Genomic DNA, 24,023 nt, shown 5'->3' on the forward strand with positions numbered 1-24,023 from the left:
TTCATAGTAGGGTGACCAAGGACAATTGGATAAGCTGCTTTAAAGAGCATCGCGAAGAAATAAAAAAGTCTAAGAATGATCCAAAAGCCAACTTCCGTTCAACTAGTATAAATAATAATCTTACTGATGTCCCAGTGTTCATAAACGAGAATTTATCCCCACATAATAAGAAACTACTGTACGAGACCAAACAGTTTATAAAGAAGAACAATTTCAAGTTTGCATGGACGAGAGGTGGAAAAATCTACATTAGAAGGGATGAAAACACCAGAGCGATAAGAATCCTGAATGTGAATCACCTACAAGAGTTCTCCAACAATGAAGTAAACCTGAATGTGAATCACCTACAAGAGTTTTCCAACAATGAGGTAAACCAGGAAATATAAACTTATTCAGATAATACTCATAGTTTAATTTTCTATAAATATGAACAGTTTTAACGAATTGTGTGAGGCTTTAGGAGAGGATGTGTATGCGACAGGAGTAATAGACGATTATATGAATTACAATCTACACTGTACTAATGGATTAAGTTCTATAAACTACCTGAATCTTCTGCACATGAATATTCGAAGTATTTATAAAAATTTTGATGAGTTTACTGTATGTCTCAATAACTTTAAATTGTCATTCGACATTATAATTCTTACGGAAACTTGGTATTCTGGTAATAAACCTATTGATTCCTATATGGATGAATATAAACTATTTAATAGGCAAACAAAATTGAACAAATGTGATAGTCTTTGCATGTTTGTAAAAAATAAATATAATGTAAATGTGGTGGAGTGTGAATTGGAGGAAGCTAATGCGCTGAGTGTAGTGATCGAATTAGATAAGGGTTTGATTATACAAATCATTGCAATATATAGGTCCCCTAATAGTAACACTGAGGTCTTTAACAATAGCTTAAATAATTATTTGAATACGCTTCCTAATGATAAAGATATTGTAGTTATTGGAGACATAAATATTGACTTGTTGAGCATGGATAATGAAGTACTCGAGTATATAAGTGTAATGAATTGTAATGGATTTAGTTCACTAATTAACAAGCCAACTAGAATATCCGATAATAAACACTCTTGTATTGATCATATATTTCTCAGAAGCAAACCAAGTTAAATCGAACCGAAAGCCGCTAATATCTTTAAAACAAACATCACTGATCACTTTGCGACCACACTTCACTTAAAAGTTGATGGTATAACATCCTCAAAATCCCCGTCACAGTCATTAGCTAAACTTACTAAAATTAATATGAGTAAACTTAAAGAATATCTGAATCAAGAAGAATGGAAAGCTCTGTATGATGATAATGCCATATACACAAATATTGATCCAATGGTTGAAAAATTTACTAATACACTTACACATTATATACACCTTTCTACAACCGAGATAAAATTGAGACATAAGAAGAAACCGCTTAAACCATGGATTACACAGGGGCTGATTGAATCTATTAATAAACGAGATAAAATTGCTAGGCAATTGAAAAAGGAACCATTTAACACCGTTTTGAAAAATCAATTTAAGACTCATAGGAATCTCTTCAATAATTTGATATATAAAACAAAGTATGATTATTACAAAAATAGAATCAATGAGTGCGGAAATAATACTAAGAAACTATGGTCCCATATTAATGAACTTCTGAATAAGAAAGGAAACTCAGATGATGACATGCAATTAAAAGCTCACGAATTGAATGAATATTTTGTAAATGTTGGAAAAACTCATGCAGATAAAATACCTAAATATGACAACAACCAGTCCTCATTTCAATTTGAATACAAGAAAGACAACTCAAGATTGAATGACTCATTTTCATTAAGACCTGTAAATGAAACTGAAGTAAAAAACGCAATACTTAGTCTAAAGAATAACACCAGTCCGGGTATTGACGGTATCAAAAGTAAAACTCTAAAGGAAATAGCCGACTTTGTCTCTGAACCACTCACTTTTATTGTAAATAGATGTTTTAAGGAGGGTATTTTTCCATCTTTATTTAAAATAGCCAAGATAAAACCTCTCTTTAAGTCAGGTGATAAGAAGCTACCGGAAAACTATAGACCAATTAGTATGGTGAGTTCATTAACTAAAATAATGGAGAAGCTAATAAAAAGACAAATTATGGAATTCTTAGAGTCACATAAGATAATTGAAGATCATCAATTTGGATTTCAAAATAATAAGAGTACTAACGATGCTTTAATTCAGTTCTCGAACGCTGTGGCAGATCATTTAAATAAAGGAAAGAAAACTCTTGCTATCTTTATTGATTTGGCCAAGGCCTATGATACAGTATCTCATGAGCGCCTATTATGTAAACTAGAAAGTGTTGGAATCAGAGGAACTACATTAAAATTATTTGATAGTTACCTTTCACGTAGGGCACAGATTCTAACTATTAATGACTCAGTTAGTGAAGTTATCAATGACTCTCCTACTGGCTACAGCCTACCTCAAGGTACAGTCTTATCACCAATCCTATTTTTGCTGTATGTAAATGAATTGTTGAAATTGGATCTGAGCGGGGGCGAGGTGTTTTCTTTTGCAGATGATACTGTTCTCTTGTTTTGCGGTGAAACATGGCACCAAGTGTATGGAGCCGCCTCAAGAGGCATCTCCTTACTAAAGAAATGGCTGGATATGAACTCACTAAGTTTGAATATTAAAAAAACAAAATATATTGCATTTTCAAGAAATATAACTGGCCAGGAAGATACGGCATGTAAACTGAAATTGCATATTAATTGTAATGAATTTGATGTTAATACTGGTTGTTGTGATTGCCCCGAAATTGAAAGAACGAGTCACTTGAAATATTTGGGTGTTATAATTGAGCAGGGATTTAAATGGAAGAAACACATAGATTACCTTTGTGATAGATTGAGGTTTGTATCTTATAAATTTTACAAACTAAGATCGATCCTTCGGCTACCAATGCTGAGAATGGTGTACTTCGCTCTGGTGCAATCATTGCTACAATATGGTTTGGTGGTTTGGGGAGGTACGTTCGATACGCATGTAGCTCCTTTATTTAGAGTGCAAAAAATGATAATAAAAACAATATTGAATAAACCAACCATTTATCCCTCAATGAGTGCTTTCAAGGATATTAGAGTCATGACAGTAAGACAAATGTATGTTTTGAGCGTGATTAAATATTTTTGTAGATACAATTTTAATTTTATGCAATTAAATAATGAAAATCATAGGACTAGGTATAATTTGTACAAATTCGCATCATATGTTTCAAGCCTAACACTTATTCGTAAGCAATTAATTTATATAGCTCCAAAACTAATAAATTCTATTCCACCCGGGCTTATCATAGAACTACCTTCCAAAAGTGTACCAAGGAATATTAAGAAATGGATAACTGAGAGTCATTATTTTGATTTGTATATTGTGTTGATAATTTATTTTACATCCATTGTAATTGTACTACTATTCTGCTAAATTTAAGAGTCTCGATACATAGCTTGATTAATTCTCTTAGAATATAAGTTGTAATTTATTTATGTTATTTTGTATACATCTTTTTTTTTTTGTTTTAATTAGATGTGGATGACCGAAGTTTGACAATATGCTACTCCTACTGGCGAACAAGTGATTTTCACTTATGCCAGTGGTTTCATTTCCACCTCTTGTACCATTTTGTTGATAGAATGTAAGTAAACTAGATTAAGGTACATTATCCTAAATTTTGTAATTGTTGAATTTTGTGGAGGAAATAAATTTGATTGATTTGATTTGATTGATTGATTTGAACCACAGTCGCTCCGCCCACGCACCCATCATGAACGTTACGGAAGATGTTAGATCTTCTCGCGTTCCCCGGTCGAACCATTGTTGCTCCCCGGTCGATCATCAATCGCTCTGCTGGAGTGACGTTCGGTTGCGGAGCAGAGCGAAAGTCTGTACGCACCTTAGCCCGATCGCAACATAACCAATGTTCTGACACCTCTGCCCGACAATCAGCTGATATTGAATTGAATAGCATAATGAGTGAATTCAATTAATAGTGTCATATTTGAATTCAGAGTTTTTCTATACTCTGAATAGAAATTCAATCATTTCTAAAATTTTTATTGAAAAAATCATATATTATTAATATTATCTACATTTATTTGAACCGTAGCTTAAAATGACTGCAAGTATTCCCAATGGTGATACAAGCTCGAAATAACTCATCAAAATTTCTGATGAACATTCTGAGGTAGTTGAAAAATGTATCTTCACCCCAAGAAATGATGTATATAATGGTACTAAATTCACTTTGAAATGCTCTTTGAGCGACTATCGGGTGAACTTGATATCTACGTCTTTTAATCTTTCGTTTACGAAGATAATAAGCTGCAATAACAATCTGTAAAGGCGTCCATTTTGTGAGTCAGAAAAACTGATGTATGGTCAGGATGGTGCATACGCACCGACCGTCGGTCGAGCTCTGAATGTGTAAAACTGATTGATCGATGCGTACAGTCAGGATGGTACATACGCCCTGACGGTCGGTCGAGCTCTGTAACCGGCCTTAATTTTTAAATGTTTATATGTTGCGCATTTACGGCGAAACGTGGTAATAGATTTTCATGAAATTTGACAGGTATGTTCCTTTTTTAATTGCGCGTCGACGAATATACAAGGTTTTTGGAAATTTTGCATTTCAAGGATAATATAAAAGGAAAAAGGAGCCTCCTTCATACGCCAATATTAGAGTAAAAATCAGACTATAGAATTATACATCATAAATCAGCTGACAAGTGATTACACAGATGTGTGGAGAAGCCAGTCTATTGCTGTATTTCCATATAAGGTCTAAAGTTTCAATCAGGTACTTGTGGATGAGAATACTTTGTAAGGTCTACTGTTCACAGAACTACTAGTAAATTTTATTTTCAATAAATATTTATTATTATTATTTTACAAAGGCGACTTTCTAGAAGTATTTTAAGCCTAGGTGATGATGATGAGATGAATGATAATACAATGACTTGTGATTGGCTTAGACTGGCCACAGAGATTCATACATCAAGTTATGAATGTATAAAAATTATAGGTTATGCTATCCACTTGAATTGATTTGAGTCCACTTTTCAGTCCAGAAATAATCTTTTTTAAAGAATGTACAATACATAACGGTGCTCCTATCTCAGCCCCAGCTGTTGATAAACGAGCCTTATCGCTCAGCAGATAACCGTACATCTGACGGTCCTTTCAACTATCATGACAATAACAATTCCTTCCTCACTCACTTTGTTGATTTTATAGTTTTTACACAAAAAAATTAATCACAATATGTACATTTCTTTCATGCAATGGGAAAGTTTGAATAACATTCGATAAGCTGATGCTACAGTGATATATAATATACCGATAATATCATAGAGAAACGATAGCATTAGAGAATATACCATGCTTTGTAGAATTCATTCAGTTTGGAAGTTTTGCATCAAATTATGGAGTTGTGTATCAAGTTGAGGTCATACTGTATCATATTGTGTTGTAACTGTATCATATGTGCTGATACTGTATCATATTCTGTTGATACTGTATCATATTCTGTTAATACTGTATCATATTCTGTTGATACTTTATGATATTCTGTCTATTCTATGTGATTCTTATCCGATTTACTTTGCTAGAGTGATTTTAATTCTACCTCCTATGCGAAGTAAGTTAGTAAATTTCATTTCTGAAAAATCTCTTATGTGCAGTTATAATTCCATTGGAGGTTTTGTTACACAAATTCTTGAAAATTGAATTGCAAAAATCTCCTATGTGCTCAAATGACTATATAGGAGGTTTTCATCATTCAAATATCTTTGTATTCAATTTCGAAAAATCTCCTATGTGCAGACATTGTCACATGGGAGATTGTTCCATTCAAAAGACTTACAGGAACTCACACATAGGAGGTTCAACACAAACTCTTAGTCACATGGGAGATTTCCGGCATCTTTTGTCAGCTACTTCCACTTCGATTTCGCTACCTGTTGTGTGTACAGAAACATGATTGTTTAGTTTATTATTTATTAATTTAGTAATCAATTTATTAATTCAAGCCTTCTAAATTCAAAATTTATAGTTTTCATGTTTATTTTGGACTAGAATTTTGTGAAAATTGTACACGTGAAATATTCTAACCTCATCTTGGACTGTGTCACCTACAAATTTGGAAGAAAAATAGCACAAGGACTACCTTATTATTTTATCTACCAATGTTATTACATTAGTCTCACTTGGATTGCAAATAAATGAAAATAAATAAATAGTTGAAAAATTATATTGTTGTTACTCAAATTCACTTCTACAAGGATATTTTGAAGGTAAGTCCGACTTAAAGTACCTCTTTTTTCATAACTTACTTGTTTCCTTCTCTGTAACCTGACAATTAGTATTAATTTTCTAACCTTAAAATCCAACCATTCCTTCTGTCTTCAAGTTGAACTTACGATTTGCAAAAAAATGAATACAAATCAGTTCTTTGAAGAATTAATATTAGGCTAAATGTACGATTGAGTGGCAATTGAAAAGTACCTTAGCTCCATGATGAATTTCTCTCTAGTGAGAAATTATTTCTTCACAATGAAATGATTCCAGTTCTAAATCGTCACACTTTGTTTGAGCATGAAACAGACTTGATAATTATTTTGTCAGTAAATCAGAATATTACATATTGGTATTGATTATTATATTATAGAATCGACTTTATGGAATAAATTGATTGATACAACTCATAACTCAGTAAATAAAAATAGCAAGCCAAGTCGATAGCAGCCTGAATTATAATGCCAACTATTTGGGCATCTATGTATTATCTAGTAATATCAGATCTCAATGTTTCTGAAATGAGGTAAAATTCATTCTAAATACCAGTGATAAACTGTGTCCTAAATGTGACTTTTGTCTGTTTCAGATTGGACATAGAAATTGAAATAAGGTTGATGAGTGGACAGCAATAGTATCTAAGATGAACAACAAATGCTGGTAAGAAACTATAAAAAATCAGTTGTATATTGAATGTATTTATGTTGTATTTGTGCAAAATGCTGTATTATTATAATCTGCTTTTCTCGTTCCAGATTAGGAGTAGAGCGGGAAAAATACTGAATCTAGTATTGGCAAGTGCAAGATTCAAACAAACCCAGAAGTCTACCTGGAGTCTATGCCAGACTCCTGGCACAGAGCCTACTCCCGACACAGAGTCTACTCCTGACACAGAGTCTTCTCCAGACACAGAGTCTACTCCTGACACAGAGTCTATTCCTAGCACAGAGACTACTCCTGGCAAAGAGTCTACTCCTGACACAGAGTCTAGTTCTGGCACAGAGTCTACTCCTGGCACAGAGTCTACCCCTGACATAGAGTCTAGTCCTAGCACAGAGACTACTCTTGAGAAGGAATCTACCCCTGGCACAGAGTCTACCCCTGGCACAGAGACTACTCCTGGCACAGAGTCTACTCCTGACACAGAGTCTACCCCTGGCACAGAGACTACTCCTGGAACAGAGTCTACTCTTGAGAAGGAATCTACCCCTGGCACAGTCTACTCTTGAGAAGGAATCTACCCCTGGCACAGAGTCTACTCCTGACACAGTCTATTCCTGGCACAGAGACTACTCCTGGCACAGAGTCTACTCCTGACACAGAGTCTACCCCTGGCACAGAGACTCCTCCTGGCACAGAGTCTACTCTTGGAAAGGAATCTACCCCTGGCACAGAGACTACTCCTGGCACAGAGTCTATTCTTGAGAAGGAATCTACCCCTGGCACAGAGTCTACTCCTGACACAGAGTCTACCCCTGGCACAGAGACTACTCCTGGAACAGAGTCTACTCTTGAGAAGGAATCTACCCCTGGCACAGTCTACTCTTGAGAAGGAATCTACCCCTGGCACAGAGTCTACTCCTGACACAGTCTATTCCTGGCACAGAGACTACTCCTGGCACAGAGTCTACTCCTGACACAGAGTCTACCCCTGGCACAGAGACTCCTCCTGGCACAGAGTCTACTCTTGGAAAGGAATCTACCCCTGGCACAGAGACTACTCCTGGCACAGAGTCTGGTATTGTCTGGTATGGTATTGTAAATGAAAATTATGAAAATACATTTGAAATTCTCTGTGATGAAATACTTGAGAGTGGCACAATAATTGATGACTATAATAGTATTGTAATTACAACAGAAGATTGTTTTCTCAAAGAAAATGGAGGCTCTTTGATCATTGAAGAGGATAATACTGTTATTGGGAACTTCCAAGAAGACAATACTGTAATTGAGAACTCCCAAGAAGATAATATTGCTATTGAAGAAAACCAACCTGAAATATCTGATAATAGGACCGTTACATTCTCAAACAGTCGTAAAAGTAGAAAAGAAGCTCAAATGAATCGAGTTAAAGGTGTTATGTATGTTGGCTATTGTAAAGATGGAAATAGAAATCTCCAAAAAGTTTCCAGAATGGGTAGAAAAATGAAAGAAAGATGCTCACATACAGAGTTGACAAAAAAGAATAAGCTTAGTTTTTTTGTGTGCTGATGTGACTGAAATTGATAGGCAGAGAGAATTTGATTATTTCTGGGGATTGGAGACATAGGCTGAAAAAAAATGTTATGTGAGAGGTCTAGTGAGCAATTCATAGGAGAAGGAAGGAGACTCTACTAAAAAAGGCAGAGAATAATGATAATAGTGATAATGATGATGATGATGATGATGATGATGATGACGATAATGATGATGAAGAGATTGTTGCCAAAAAGAGAATGAGGAAAAATTCTGGAAACATTATACTTTTTCCCAAACATGATGGTGAAAAAAATCGCGTTTGTCGGAAGTTTCTAATCAATTCCCTTGCTATTGGAGAGGATTCATATAAGCGATGGGTGAAAAGAAAATCAAATCAAGTTGATGAGCAGAAAAAAAAATGTGTCCAAACAACTTCCACCTAGGAAAAACAAGAAATTGGATGATGTTTCCAGTGTTAAGGATTGGCTTAGTCTTCTGCCAAAAGTTCCAAGTCACTACTGTAGAAAATCATCGAAAAAAATGTATGTTGAATCCGTATTTCGATCCACATCACACATGTTTTGCACTTATCAGAAGTGGTGTCAAGAGCAAAATCACCTTCCTGCATATCTCACTTTATTTAAAACTATTTTGAAGGACGAAAATATATCCATTCATGCTCCAAGAAAAGACCAGTGTGATGTTTGTTGTGGGTTCAATTCCAGACAACATCTACCAGAACCATCTGAAAAGAAAGGATGCTGCAAGGAAAGAGAAAAACGTTGCTAAGGAGTTGGCTAAAAATAGCAATGGAGATTTTTTGGTAATTACAATGGATTTGCAAAGTGTTCTCTTAGCTCCAAAAACACTTGCATCAGCAATGTACTATAAACAGAAACTACAAGTGCATAATTTCACCATCTATGGTCTCAACAATGGTAATGTGACACTTTATGTATGGCATGAGGGACAAGGAGGAGTATCAGCAAATTAATTCACCTCTTGTATCATAGATTTCCTGGAAAACTCTACTTCGAAACGTGTAATGCTCATTTCTAATGGTTGCAACGCACAAAACAGAAACAAAGTACTGGCTAGTGCACTCCATGACTTCAGTATTAGTAAAAACATTGAAATAGAGCAACTGTTCCTTCAAAAAGGGCACAGAATGATGGAAGCAGACAGTGTACATGCGACACTTGAAAAATATTTCATCCCACCTATCAATTCACCAATGGACTACATTGCAAGGATGCGACAGGCAAGGCCAAAACAGCCTTACGATGTTAAGGTTCTAGACCACAGATTATTCAAAAACTTTGAAGCCCAAGAATCAACCTAGTATCACTCAGACCAGGACATAGATCGGGAGATCCAGTTGTGACTGACATTTATTTATTTATACGTGGATACAATAACAAATCATATAAATATGATTGGGAAGGAACAACAGGCTTGGCCCAAAACTATTCCATTCCCAAATTTTGATTACATGTCCAAAAAATAGGTTATGTTTCTTCTGTAAGAAGTTCAAGCTCAACTTTCGTCCAAAAATAAATATGAGGCTGAAATTCAAACCAGATGGAAAAATGTATTATAAGATAGACTTTGAAAAAGAATGGGAAGTATTGCCACAGAGGCGAACAGCAGCAGCTGCTGCCTCCCCCCTCATACATCCAAAACCTCTCTACAAAGAGCCACTAAAAATAAACGAATCCAAGTTCGAGATCTTCAATCTCTAAAAACAATGATAGAGAAAAATCATCGTTCATCCTATGATAATCTAGCATACAAACCTGACAACAGGAAAAAATGAAATCAAAATAGGTGCACAGAATATACTTCCCATTCTTGTTCAACAGATTTGATATAGAAATATGATCATCTAAAGTTTGAAAAATTATGTTTAAACTTGATAAAAATCACTTTTAAATGGAAATAGAAGTACTCACATAGTAGTAACTAGTTTCGACCTGTTGTGGTGGTCATCATCAGACTGAACAGTGAACTCTGCTCAAGGTTATGGTGTGGAAGGTGGTTGGAGGAAAGGGTGGGGAAACACACACCACAACAGGTCAAAACTAGTTACTACTATGTAAGTACTTCTATTTTCATTTAAAAGTGATTTTTATCAAGTTTAAATTTATAAGTGGAAAAAAGAATGGATTCACAACATCAGAAAAATTATGCTTTGACTTTCATGATTTTGATTTATATTCTGCAGAATCCTTATATGATTATTATTTTTACATGTTTTTCTTATTGAGGCTATTCTTCATAATTATTGCAATGAGTTTCTATGTTACAATATGGAACTATTATTAACATTTGAATTTCATGATCAATCTATACTGCTATTATTTCCTTGAATAATCCAAACTTTTTAAAAATTTTTATTCATGTACTCTTATAATTTTTCATGTTTATGAAGAAGTATTCTATTATTTGATGCTTAAGCACTACAATATGAGCACCTAATGTATATTATGTAATTACTAATTATTTAGTAAGATTATATTGATAAACTACACAATACAGTTATGATTATTTCTATGACTTTCCATTTATTGAAGCTATTCTTCATTCCAAAAGTTTTTATATTAGCTTCAAAATATGGAACTGTATTTTGTATTTTAGTTTGCACCAATAATTTAGAATAATAGATAATGAAATAATGTACTTGCTTTCTAATTTTTTCATTCAGTTTCTAAAGCAATTTTTCAGTTTTTATTATTATTATTTGATATTTTTTATTACTTTCTATTATTTCCTATTCATGTGCTTTTTGGACTCTTATTATTTTTTGTGTGTATGGAAAAGTATTCTATTATTCGATGCTTGAGCACTACAATATGAGTACCTAATCTATGTTATCTAATTACTAATTGTTAGTAAGAATACTGTAAGGGGGCAAATAAGACTGGAATGTGGTGTTAAAGAAAGAGTGTAGAGCTATGTCTACCTTGGATCCACTATGAATGAACAATTTCATTTATTTATACATTCTTAGATACAATAGGCCTATCATTCCTTACTAAATATGAATAATTGGAAAAAGAGCAACAGGCTTGAAGCCCAAATTTTGATAGAGATAGTCCAAAGAAGGTTATGTTCATCACTTCATAAGTTTTGATCAATCTTAAGTACAAAATATATGAAAACTATAAACTTGGAATTTAGATAAGTTTAAAAACAAATCAAATCAAATATTTCACAATATCATCACTGATAACTGGAAAATGCTGTAATAATATTAATTGCATCCACAAATAAATAAAAAACAATATCGAAAAAATCTCGGCCGGTTTCCGAGCTTGACATTTAGCTAAGTTCTAGACTTTAACTGGCTACTCTACAACTAGCGGTTGTTTTTGTCTGAACTGGCACGCCAAATTCGGCATGTTTGCAGAGGTTCATTTGAATAATTGTAGGAATATATCCAAAGCACATAAAATAATGTATCATGCATCATTTCTCTTAGAAAATCCCAAAGAATAATAATATGTGGAAATATAACTCACCAAAAAAATAATTTTGTCATATGATCCAATGTCCGAAATTTGAAATCCATTTGATTTTTTTTTTCAATTTTCAATCGCTCATAAGTATTTTGCACTGAACACCACACAGATTCCAGAATACCTAAAATACTCCTTAGGGTCATCTACATTTATAATATGTAAATTTATAACCAGTAAAATTGCATAATACAAGACTTATACCCAAAAATATGTCATATGGGTAACTTAAAAAATCACATAACTCTCATTTTTGGGTCTAGAGCATTCAATACCCAAGTACTGTCCAAACTATCACTTGAATAAATTACTAAAATACTTCTTAGAGTAATCTACATTTATAATATGTAAAGTTATATCTGTAATATTGCATAATAAAAGAGTTATAACAACATAACTACAAAAGTACCTAACCTCTATCTTTTGGGTATAAGCTTTCAGTAATATTAACCTCAGTATTGTCTAAACTATCACTTGAAAGAATCACTATAATCATTATCATTATCTAAATCTAATAAATCACACAAAAGTATATAAATTGCTGTTTATAATCTACTTGATTTTATATTAGACAATGTTATTTTTATCACTAGCCGCTCGGCCTAGTAAACACAGCTGGGTGGTAGCATTCTACAAAAACAAAATTCCATCGAGCTAGATCTAGTCTAGTTTTCATCACCGTGCTTTACAGAAACTACTGAATCAAATGGTATAATTTCCAAAGAAATCCAACAGATGGCAGCCGAGTTATAAACAGTTGTTTTAAGGAATCTGGCTAGAGATGGATGCCACACATGCCTCGCAGAACAGAGTCTCAAGCCAGAGAGCTGCCAGCTCTAGGTCTTTCTCCTGTGTGTGTCCTTAGATGAGAGATGAGATGTGATTTTTGTTTTGCTTTGTAGTCACAAAAATCACAGTTGAAGGGTCTTTCACCTTTGTGTGTCCTTAGATGAATGATGAGATCTGATTTCCGTGTTGCTTTGTGATCACAAAAATCACAGCTGAAGGGTCTTTCTCCTGTGTGTGTCCTTAGATGAGAGATGAGATTTGATTTTTGTTTTGCTTTGTAGTCACACAAATCACAGCTGAAGGGTCTTTCACCTTTGTGTGTCCTTAGATGAATGATGAGATGTGATTTTTGTTTTGCTGTGTAGTCACACAAATCACAGCTGAAGGGTCTTTGTCCGGTGTGTGTCCTTAGATGAATGATGAGATCTGATTTCCGTGTTGTTTTGTGATCACAAAAATCACAGCTGAAGGGTCTTTCTCCTGTGTGTGTCCTTAGATGAGAGATGAGATGTGATTTTTGTTTTGCTTTGTAGTCACAAAAATCACAGTTGAAGGGTCTTTCACCTTTGTGTGTCCTTAGATGAATGATGAGATCTGATTTCCGTGTTGCTTTGTGATCACAAAAATCACAGCTGAAGGGTCTTTCTCCTGTGTGTGTCCTTAGATGAGAGATGAGATTTGATTTTTGTTTTGCTTTGTAGTCACACAAATCACAGCTGAAGGGTCTTTCACCTTTGTGTGTCCTTAGATGAATGATGAGATGTGATTTTTGTTTTGCTGTGTAGTCACACAAATCACAGCTGAAGGGTCTTTGTCCGGTGTGTGTCCTTAGATGAATGATGAGATCTGATTTCCGTGTTGTTTTGTGATCACAAAAATCACAGCTGAAGGGTCTTTCTCCTGTGTGTCTCCTTAGATGACAGATGAGATTTGATTTTTGTTTTGCTTTGTAGTCACACAAATCACAGCTGAATGGTGTTTCTCCTATGTGTGTCCTTAGATGAGTGATAAGACTTGTTTTCCATTTTGTTTTGAAGTTACAGAATTTGCAAGCATGTTTTCCAGCTGTGTGTGCTCTACAATGAAGATTCAATTCTCTAGTGTTGTTGAATGCTGCACCACATAACTGACACTTTGTTAACTCACTATCACTTGCTGCATCAATCACATTCTTCCTTGCATTTTCGATTAGTAAGTCAACCTCATTGCAAATTTCTTCAGAATCTTTCATCATAGTGTTTTCAGGAGCTACGTTAACAGATCTATGGGAGCTTGAACCCTCTTGTTCTTCAAAGTATGGTATACACAGTCCAGATGATACAATTCCACTTTCATAATTCTCAGATACTAAATCAGAATAAATATCTTCTATTTGCATCAACGTATCTGAATGGTCTGTTTTGAAAGATATGTGTTCCTCCTTAACTTCTTCAGTTTCAACTTTTATATGTTCAAGAACAGAGGGGTCAGAATGCAGTCTATCTGAGGAGAGAGAAAAGATGCTTTCAATCTGCAGACAGGTGTCACTTTCTTGCTTTATTTCTCCACTTCTCACTTCAACTTCTACTCCAAGTTGTTGGTCTTCTTCTTCTTCGTCTTCTTCAATTAGTTCCTCTGGTTTGATCTGAATTATTTCAATGGGATGTTTGGAGTAATTGTGGTCCAAGTATACACTTTGATTATCAACATTGAGTTGGATGTGATACTTATCTTCAATGGTGTCTTGATGTTGATCTGGTTCATGGATTGGCCAATCACAGTTGTCCATGTCAGGTCCTTGATGTTGTGAATTAGGCATTGACCTTGAGTTATCTTGACCTTGACCATCCAAGTAGTCTGGCTGCATCTGGACTGGACTGGATCCACTGTGGTTTCCATACTGTTCTTCCTGTAAACAAGTCAGTGGCTGAGTTAGTCACATTTTCAATGTTAGACACTTGAATTCAATTCAAGTCTTTCAACATTAGTGTAAAATGGGCAATTTGAAAAACATGTCAACATCTACAAATCTTGAAGAAGGGTCTGGTGGATTCAAGTTTCTGTTCTTGTAAACTTGACTTCAAGTTTGCAAAATACATTCATTTTATACAAAATTTGAATTCAAATAACTTGACTAATGTGAATCCTACTCGAGGGTTTGCTTTAACCAAATATTGTTTAAACTTGACTTCATCAACTTCAAACCAAGTGCTTCTGATTCCGACTTTCCCCACGATTACTATGAGGTAGACCCTGAAACACTACTGTGAAGTTTGCAGTGCAGATTGAACCTAATAATCATAACCTCATCTGTAATATTGTAAAGGGAGGAATTGGCTTATACATGCATGGAATAGGAAATAAGCTAATCACACAATGAAATAGTGATTGAAACATCATCACTATAGTTTGTGTAAAACAAGATGAGACTTGGCCCTCCATCCGAAGAAATTACAGCGTTGCCAAATCGTGTAAAATTGCAACTTTCTCAAATTTCCAATTCAACGTCAGAATTGGATATGGAGTATCATCCCCGATATCCTAGTAGTGCTAAAAAGTTTCAGGGTTGAAGGATTAAAAGGAAATCTAACTTTTATGATAAAATTGGAAACATCGCGAAAATTTGTTTTTCTTTTGAATATCACTTCTCTCAGAATCATGTAGTGTCGTAATGCGTAATAATTTTATATCAAATGAACGGGGAGACTGTCTCCTTTCTATTAGTCTCTGGATCATTTTTATCCGACCCATAGATATTTTTTAATTAATAATTATGTTTGTCAATGTCGAGACATTTCGAGCAGAAAACATGTAATTTTCGGAATGTTGGAAATTTTTTTGTTTCAAAAGATAAGTGGGTGGTGAATGCGAGGAAGTTTCTCAGTAATAATTGAAATTATTTTTTCAATTGTCAGAAGTAGTCGGAAGATCGTATTTTGGTCTCAAAGGAATTTTAAAGTTAGAAGGATGGCTGCATGGTATGCATTGTGTACCAAATTGTATGCTAAAGGCTGGCAATTTACAGGATTATTTGACTGAATTATTTCAAACGCAAGCAGCTGATTGCCTCTAGAAAGGCTGTAATGAAACACCGCTTGGATTATTCAAGGCGAGGTTGTCATGTTCACTATTTATGATCATCTGGCTTGCAGTTGCTGAATTTTTCAATTGTTCTGTATTAGTCCAGTCAATATAGACATAAAAAAGGGGGTGTGCTTGCAATTTATATTGTAGTTCTATTTATTTAATATATTATTTGGGTACATAAGAGAAGTCCAGAACCAATTTCTTCATGCAAAATTTCCTTGTGCTAGATACGGAGTGGCCCAAAAACCTCGTATTTTCGGCTCATTTTCCAGTTTTCAGCTATTTCTGCCAAATCTCTTAATCGGACAGAAAAATTTGCTCCCGCCTTTTTTCTAGAATATGAAATTCTGAATAAAATGAGATCATTCGTAACTCTCTATCTTCAATGAGTACTGAGTTATGATCTTTCAAAAATGAGTGAAATTTGAAGAGAAAATCAATTTTTGATGAATTTTAGATTTTGATCAACAATATCTTTCGATTGTTACCATTTAGTTGTATAATTCAATGCTCCTTGTATTGTGAAAAACACCTAATTTTCAGCTTCAACTATCATCACCAACTACATAGTTTTCACATTGATATTTCGCACAATGACATAAGTTCTTAAGATTATTTTCTATGAGAATCACCCGTTAGATGCACTTCATTTCAGTATTTCCTAGTGGTGAGGCGCGCTTAAGGACACCTCAAGGATCAAAATTTCAAACACTTATAACTTCTGACACAATGCTCAGATTTCATCGTACTACACTTCATTCTTCTCGGCTCGTCAAGGCGGTCCAAAATCATGCATCATAAGTCTAATTCGGTCAAAAAGTGGAAAATTTATTGTTGAGTGTACTAAAGCACACTTCAATACACAAAAAATGGTCAATTTCTATATTCAAAGCTGCATGTCTTTTGAAGTACTTCTGATAAAATTTCTAAATCTAGTGAAGATGTGAAAATTGTCCCCCTCTACTCGCTCCAATAAATAATACTTCCAATTCCAATACCATTCGAAAGTTACAGAAGATTTCAAAAATGGCGATTTCAGTTTTTACATTTTTTCCGTGATTTTACTGTTGATCAAGAGTTTCTCAAACGAGTCTGATACATCATAGAAACCCTCGATTGATTCCAAATTGTGAATAAATTCAACCTCTACGAGCTCAGTTGTCTAAAATCCATCTTGAATAACTCTTCCCTATCATAGTACTGCCAAAACCGTTAATATGATAAAAATATCTACAATTTCCGGATTTTTTCCAAAAATCAAATCTCACTCGCTTTGAATATAGAAATTGGCCATTTTTTGTATATTGGAATATGGGCTTTAGTACACTCAACAATAAATTTTCCACTTTTTGACCGAATTTGACTTATGATGCATGATTTTGGACCGCCTTGACGAGCCGAGAAGAATGAAATGTAGTACTATGAAATCCGAGCATTGTGTCAGAAGTTAAAAGTGTTTGAAATTTTGATCCTTGAGGTGTCCTTAAGCGCGCCTCTCCACTAGGAAATACTGAAATGAAATGCATCTAACGGGTGATTCTCATAGAAAATAATGTGAAATATGTCATTGTGTGAAATATCAATGTGAAGACTATGTAGTTGGTGATGATAGTTGAAGTTGAAAATTATGTGTTTTTCACAATACAAGGAGCATTGTTGTTAGGTGTACCTGGAAATCTATATGAGATAGAGCGCTCTACCTGATCTCAGATTGTAGAGCACAAAAATACGCCCAGAGGGATATTGAATTATACATCTAAATGGTAACAATCGGAAGATATTGTTGATCAAAATCTAAAATTCATCAAAAATTGATTTTCTCTTCAAATTTCACTCATTTTTGAAAGATCATAACTCAGTACTCATTGAAGAAAGAGAGTTACGAATGATCTCATTTTATTCAGAATTTCATATTCTAGAAAAAAGGCGAGATCAAATTTTTCTGTCCGATTAAGAGATTTGGCAGAAATAGCTGAAAACTGGAAAATGAGCCGAAAATACGAGGTTTTTGGGCCAACCTGTATCTAGCACAAGGAAATTTTGCATGAAGAAATTGGTTCTGGACTTCTCTTATGTACCCAAATAATACATTAAAAAATCAGAACTACAATATAAATTGCATGCACCAATGTATCCTAGTGACTGGACTATATTTCGAATTTGTTGATCCCAGCTATTGATAGCATATGGTGGTGGTACACCATTCAGCCGCTATCATCAACTTTGAAACTCCTGAGAGGCCAAAATATGGTCTTCCGAGTACGTTTGACGGTTGGGAAAATAATTTCAATTATTTCTGAGAAATTTTCTCGCTTCCACCACCTACTTATCTTTTGAAACAAAAAAGTTTCTAGAATGTCGAAAATTTCATGTTTTCTGCTCGAAATGTCTCGACATTGACAAACATAATTATTAATTAAAAAATAACTATGGGTCGAATAAAAATTATCCATATACTAATAGAAAGGAGACAGTCTCCCCGTTCATTTGATATAAAATTATTACGCATTACGACACTACATGATTCTGAGAGAAGTGATATTCAAAAGAAAAACAAATTTTCGCGATGTTTCCAATTTTATCATAAAAGTTAGATTTTCTTTTAATCCTTCAACCCTGATGCTTTTTTAGCACTACTAGGATATCGGGGATGATATTATACATCCAATTCTGATGTTGAATTGGAAATTTGTGAAAGTTGCAATTTTACACAATTTTGCAACCCTGTAATTTCTTCGGATGGAGGGCCAAGAATCAACTTGTTTTACACAAACTATAATGAACTAATCAACTGCAATTTCACATTATCAAGCTACAGAATTTGACACTGTTATGGCTATATAGGTTCTTATTAATCAATCAATTTTTATTTTATAATTAAAAACAGATTCATTCAATTTGTGGTTGAGAGTTAACACAACAAAAGAAGCCCAACCAAACAGAGCTTTCTCCAAGTGAGGCACTGGTAGGTATCCCAGGGGTCTGTGGTTGAAAAAGAGCACACTTTTGAGAAAAAATAGAGGATTCCTGAAATGAGTTTTTAGGACTTCTAAGTGAACATCCAACAACTTTATAACAACTAGAATTGTCTTAATTTAGTACTACATAGATATCAAAAAATTAAAAAAAAGCATATCAATATGATTTTTCCAAGTATTGGAAATTTTAAAATAAATGTTTGTCTACTCTATCTATAAGCTTTTCAAAGTTTCACATGAAACTATTTTATTAAAACTTTCAAATTGATCTTGATGAATTGTAATATTATCATTAAACTCATTTATTTTGGAAATGCTTCAGAAATAATTTATTTAAGAATGCAGTGATTCCACTTATGGAGAAAATTTTATAGGCTCATTATCTACAATATTTATAAATAGCTTATTATAATTTAATGCTTTTAACCCTAGAATTACAACTATTCTGATTAACATATAAAGATAAACCTTATAAATAAAAATGGACTAGCCGTCAGGCACGGTTCGCTCGCCATATCCGACTATCCAGGGGGCTCCGCCCCCTGGACCCCTGACTGGATCGTCCAAAAATGGGATAAGGGGGCTCGCTTAGCTCGCCTGCATTTTTCATTTGAGCATGCTTCATTCCATCAGAAAGTCAAAGTACTGAGGAGACGCAGAAAAGCTGAGAAAAACGTTGGGAAAACACTGATTTTGGGCGTATCTTTGATTAAATATTAAAGTCATCTCATCAAGAAATTTTTAGATCCTAGCTATACCTCTGTACCAATTTTGAACATTTTCTGTCTATTACTTGATGAAAGAACTGAGAAAACGCAAAAAACGCTAATTTTGGGCTTATCTTTGGCGTTATTTCAAGTTCCTTCTAAAACAAGATTATTACACCCCAGCTGAGCTTCTGTACTAAATTTGAACATTTTATGTTCATTTGTTCTCGATAAAGCTGAGAAAACGCTAAAAACATGCAGATTTTGGGCGTATCTTTGGAAATTTTTCCAAATCCGTTCTTAGTGCGCCTTTAAAGGGCCAACTTAACATACCTAACAAATTTGAACGTTTTTGGTCCAGTAGATTTTTAGTTCTGCGAGTGAGTCAGTAAGTCAGTGAGGGAGTGAGTGCCATTTCACTTTTATATATAAATCTTATTATTTGGACAAAAAAAATGTAGTTAAATTTTTTTGATAAAGTGATAAACCCGGACATTTTAGCATTTTGCTAAAAATCCTCCTGGACGCTTTTCAAGTGCACAAAAAGAGGACACGTCTGGGATCCCTAGTCACTGGCACAATATTGTTAGGTTACGGGGTCAACATTAGGCTGAAAAATTTCAACATTAAGAAATATTACATATACAGGGAGCAGCAAAATGATCTGACGGTTTTTGCTGCCGCGCTGTCGAGCAAGTGAGTGGTGGGGGTTGGTGGAGATAGCGGCGTTTCAGAGCCTACGTGCGGACATTTTAGTAGCCATGGAGCAGTGGTCGGCTGAGCACCGCGCGTTCGTTGTGGAAGCATATTTTAAAAGTGGCGATAGTGTTGTTGCTGTTCAGCGGCAGTTCCGCGGACGTTTTAATGTGGGTCCGAGAGGGAAAGTTCCAACTCGAAACACCATTTTGCTGTGGGTGGATAACTCTAGAGCTACCGGTTCGGCATTAAAATGGTAATCAACGGGCCGTCCAAGGTCAGCCCGGACGCCAGAGAACGTCGAGAGAGTGATGGAAGCTGCGGAAGCCAGTCCTCGGCGGCCTGCATGCAAACAAGCTGCTGCTCTGCGCATGTCTGACCGCTCGGTAAGAAGAATATTACGGTACGACCTGCACTTTCATCAGTACAAAATGGCTATCGTGCAACAGTTGAAGCCCACTGATTATGCAAAGTGCAACGCATTTTCAGAGCAAATGATTAATTTGCTTACAGATGACAAAATCTTCATTATGAGCGATGAAGCGCATTTTCATTTGGATGGATATGTGAATAAACAGAATTTCCGCTATTGGTCGGCAAAAAATCGAGAAGAACTGCATGAACGTTCCCTTCATAGTCGCAAGGTCACTGTGAGGTGTGGCGTTACAAAACATTGTGTTATAGGCCCATACTTTTTTGAATAAAACGGTCAAACTGAAACCATCAACTCACAACGATACCTGACTATGTTGAAAAACTTTCTTATCCCCAAACTACGCAGAAAACGCTTAAACCACAGCAGAAGTTGGTTCCAGCAGGATGGGGCAACTGCCCACACAGCCTATGAGGTAATGAACTTCTTTTAAGAAGCAAGTTTTATGGCCGAGTCATCTCGCGTTTCGGGGACATTGCATGGCCATCTCACTCCCCGGATCTCAGCATTTGTGACTTTTTATTGTGGGGACTGCTGAAATTAAGAGTTTACACAAACAAACCCCGCACATTGGATGACCTGAAGGAAGCCATACGTCAAGAAATATCCAACCTTTCTCCTGCAATGTTAGGGAAAGTGTTTGACAATTTCAGTGCAAGATTGGAAGAATGCATGGCCCAAGATAATCACCATTTGAAAGATGTCATCTTCGAATCTTAAACGGATAACATAAACATTTCTTTGGTTATTTTTATAAATGTTCATAAATAGCAATCTGTAATATGCAATAAAACCCTTTGTGTCTCTTAAAACTATTAAGTTATTTACATTTTAAAACCGTCAGATCATTTTGCCGCTCCCTGTTTTAACTAAATTCTGACAAAATAATAAATAATTATTCAATATTTTGATGTTTCCTAGACAAAGGAGATTGCATTTCAAAATACAAAATTTGGTACAAGTTTAGAACGGACGCATCAAGTATTTAAAAAGATATACTTACACTATTCTTTATAAAACTTATGGATTTGATTATGTGATGATATTTTGTTTAACTTGGAACAACATTATTTTCTTTGCATTTCAAATATACCTTTTGATATACATTCTAAAATTAACGTTCTTCACTCATAAAGGCTATGTATGGTTTTGATTATGTTTTCCAGAATGTTTTTTCTCATATCACTAAACTAATTGGACAATCATGTGGTTGCCTTGATCAAAATTTCAAAAAAAAAATTGGAAAATTCAAATTATAACACCATTCTGTATGTAATTTTATGATCTTTTTAGATTTGGTGTAAAAAAGGCCGACTTCCCTGGCTAAGTCCCAGTTTAAGAGATGATAATGATTGTGAGGAGCGAAATCAGCGCATCCACTATTTCTTTGAGACGGCGGAGAGTTCTATGTCCCCACACACTAGCAGGTTACGCAGATTATGCACTATAGTGAGGTCCACATTATAATGGCAGTGGAGAAAGATAGGAGAACAACGTTGCCGATCCTCTGTCTTGTCAATGCGTTCTATAGGCCTAGACGATAGCTGATACAGTTTTATTGATGTAATATTAACTGTTCATTTTCGTTTAAAAAAATCAATTTTATTTTATTACGCAAGAAATTATATTTTTCAATGATTCCATAATGAATTTTCATAATCAAAATAGAACATTTTGTTAGTTAATTATTAATCCTACATTGTTGGAAGATGATTTGGCAACAGAGCAAAGTGAGAGATAGTGCTATCCGCTTTTTTGAATGATAGACAAGGATAGCAATAACATTGCTAAACAAACACTAAGGTTTGGTTGGGATGGGTTTGGTGAGATTTTCCTTTTGCATAGGAGTTTTGAGTGTAAAACAGTGGATTGACAGTTGTCACAAAATATTTATTTGAAGTGTTTAAAAAAATAGTAAAAATTAATGTGTCCGTTCTGAATAATTATCAAAAAATTTTCCCAGGGCAAAGCATTTTATTATGTATTACCTCATTAACAGCCAGTCATAAATAATAAGCTTTCTGTTATTAGTAGACTACTGTAGCATAGTGCTTTTAATGCGTTAAATTCATCAGAAATAAATAAGTAAACTTTTATTATTGGAACTCGTTTGAAAAATATTAGAAATTAACGAAATAATAACGAAATGTTATTGGTTTTACAGGTTATGTTAGTCGGACTTGGTTCTTGATTTTCATACAACTATTTAACATAATAATATGAAGTTGGCTACTTACTTCTAAATCCATTGCAGTTGAAATAATATCATTAATATATTTTTAATTTTAAATACTAAAGGGGCAATAGTATTCAAAATTTATCTAAATGGACAAATACTGTACCAGGAAATACTTTCACAGAGTAGGTACAGAATTGAAACTTGTAATCAAACGCCTATCTAACCAATTCGTTTTACGTGACGCAAATACTAGACACGTCACGTGACCTTGAGAAGGTCCAATCCTGGTCTTCTGATTGTCTCGTGCAGTGAATGAGATCGATTGATCCGGATCATTAGAGTGATCCGAACCTACCATCAATACTATTACAATGCAGCGCCACAGTATACATACACTTTGGAAACTTGGCTAGTACCCTGACGCCAAAACCCGCCATCTTGTTAGGAAGAGCCGCATTGTAATAGTAATAAATAGTATTGATGGTAGGTTCGGATCACTTAAATGATCCGGATCAATTGATATCATTCACTGTCACGAGCCAATCAGAAGACCAGGATTGGAACTTCCCAGGGTCACGTGACGTGTTTAGTATTGTCGTCATGTAAAAAGCATTGGTTAGATGGGCGATTGATTACAAGTTTCCATTCTGTACTTATTCTGTGTTAGGGTACTAGCCAAGTTTCCATACTGTATGTATACTGTGATACTTTTTCCTATGAATAGGTCTTGATCTTGATCTCGATTATAATTATGCATTATTATTTTCATCATAGAGAAACAATGGTTATCTTCAGGGATACTTTTGAGTCACTTACTCGGGTGCGTAGGGTCCCAATTGACAGAATCCCAAACGACCGAAAAGATATATTTCCCCAAACGGCCGAAAACTACTTTTTTCCTAATTGGCAGAACGCTTTCTGTCATTTGCGACAAACTAGAGAAACTTTCTGTCGTTTGGGAAACCTATCACTTTCGGTCGTTTGGGACTCTCAACACTTTCTGTCGTTTGGGACTCTCACCACTTTCGACTCAATGCAACAAACAACGTTTTCTGTCGACTGGGAAAATTCTTAAAAGATTTCTGTCATTTGGGATTTGGCTGAATGAGAAAGTTCCAGTTTCAATATTTTATTAATTCT

General features: G+C 34.8%; 1 protein-coding gene across 1 annotated transcript in view; it reads right to left on the reverse strand.

Annotated features, from left to right (window-relative positions):
- LOC111045239 (gastrula zinc finger protein XlCGF57.1-like) overlaps nt 1-23,068 on the reverse strand; it is a 57,730-nt gene extending 34,662 nt beyond the window's left edge. Inside the window, exon 1 of the mRNA XM_022330598.2 lies at nt 22,942-23,068. Within this exon, the coding sequence (XP_022186290.2) occupies nt 22,942-22,953 (12 nt within the window). The 5' untranslated portion in view covers nt 22,954-23,068. The remainder of the gene's footprint in view (nt 1-22,941) is intronic.
- Nucleotides 23,069-24,023: the final 955 nt, after the last annotated feature.

Source organism: Nilaparvata lugens, chromosome 4 (genome assembly GCF_014356525.2).
Source record: "Nilaparvata lugens isolate BPH chromosome 4, ASM1435652v1, whole genome shotgun sequence".
NCBI lineage: Eukaryota > Metazoa > Arthropoda > Insecta > Hemiptera > Delphacidae > Nilaparvata > Nilaparvata lugens.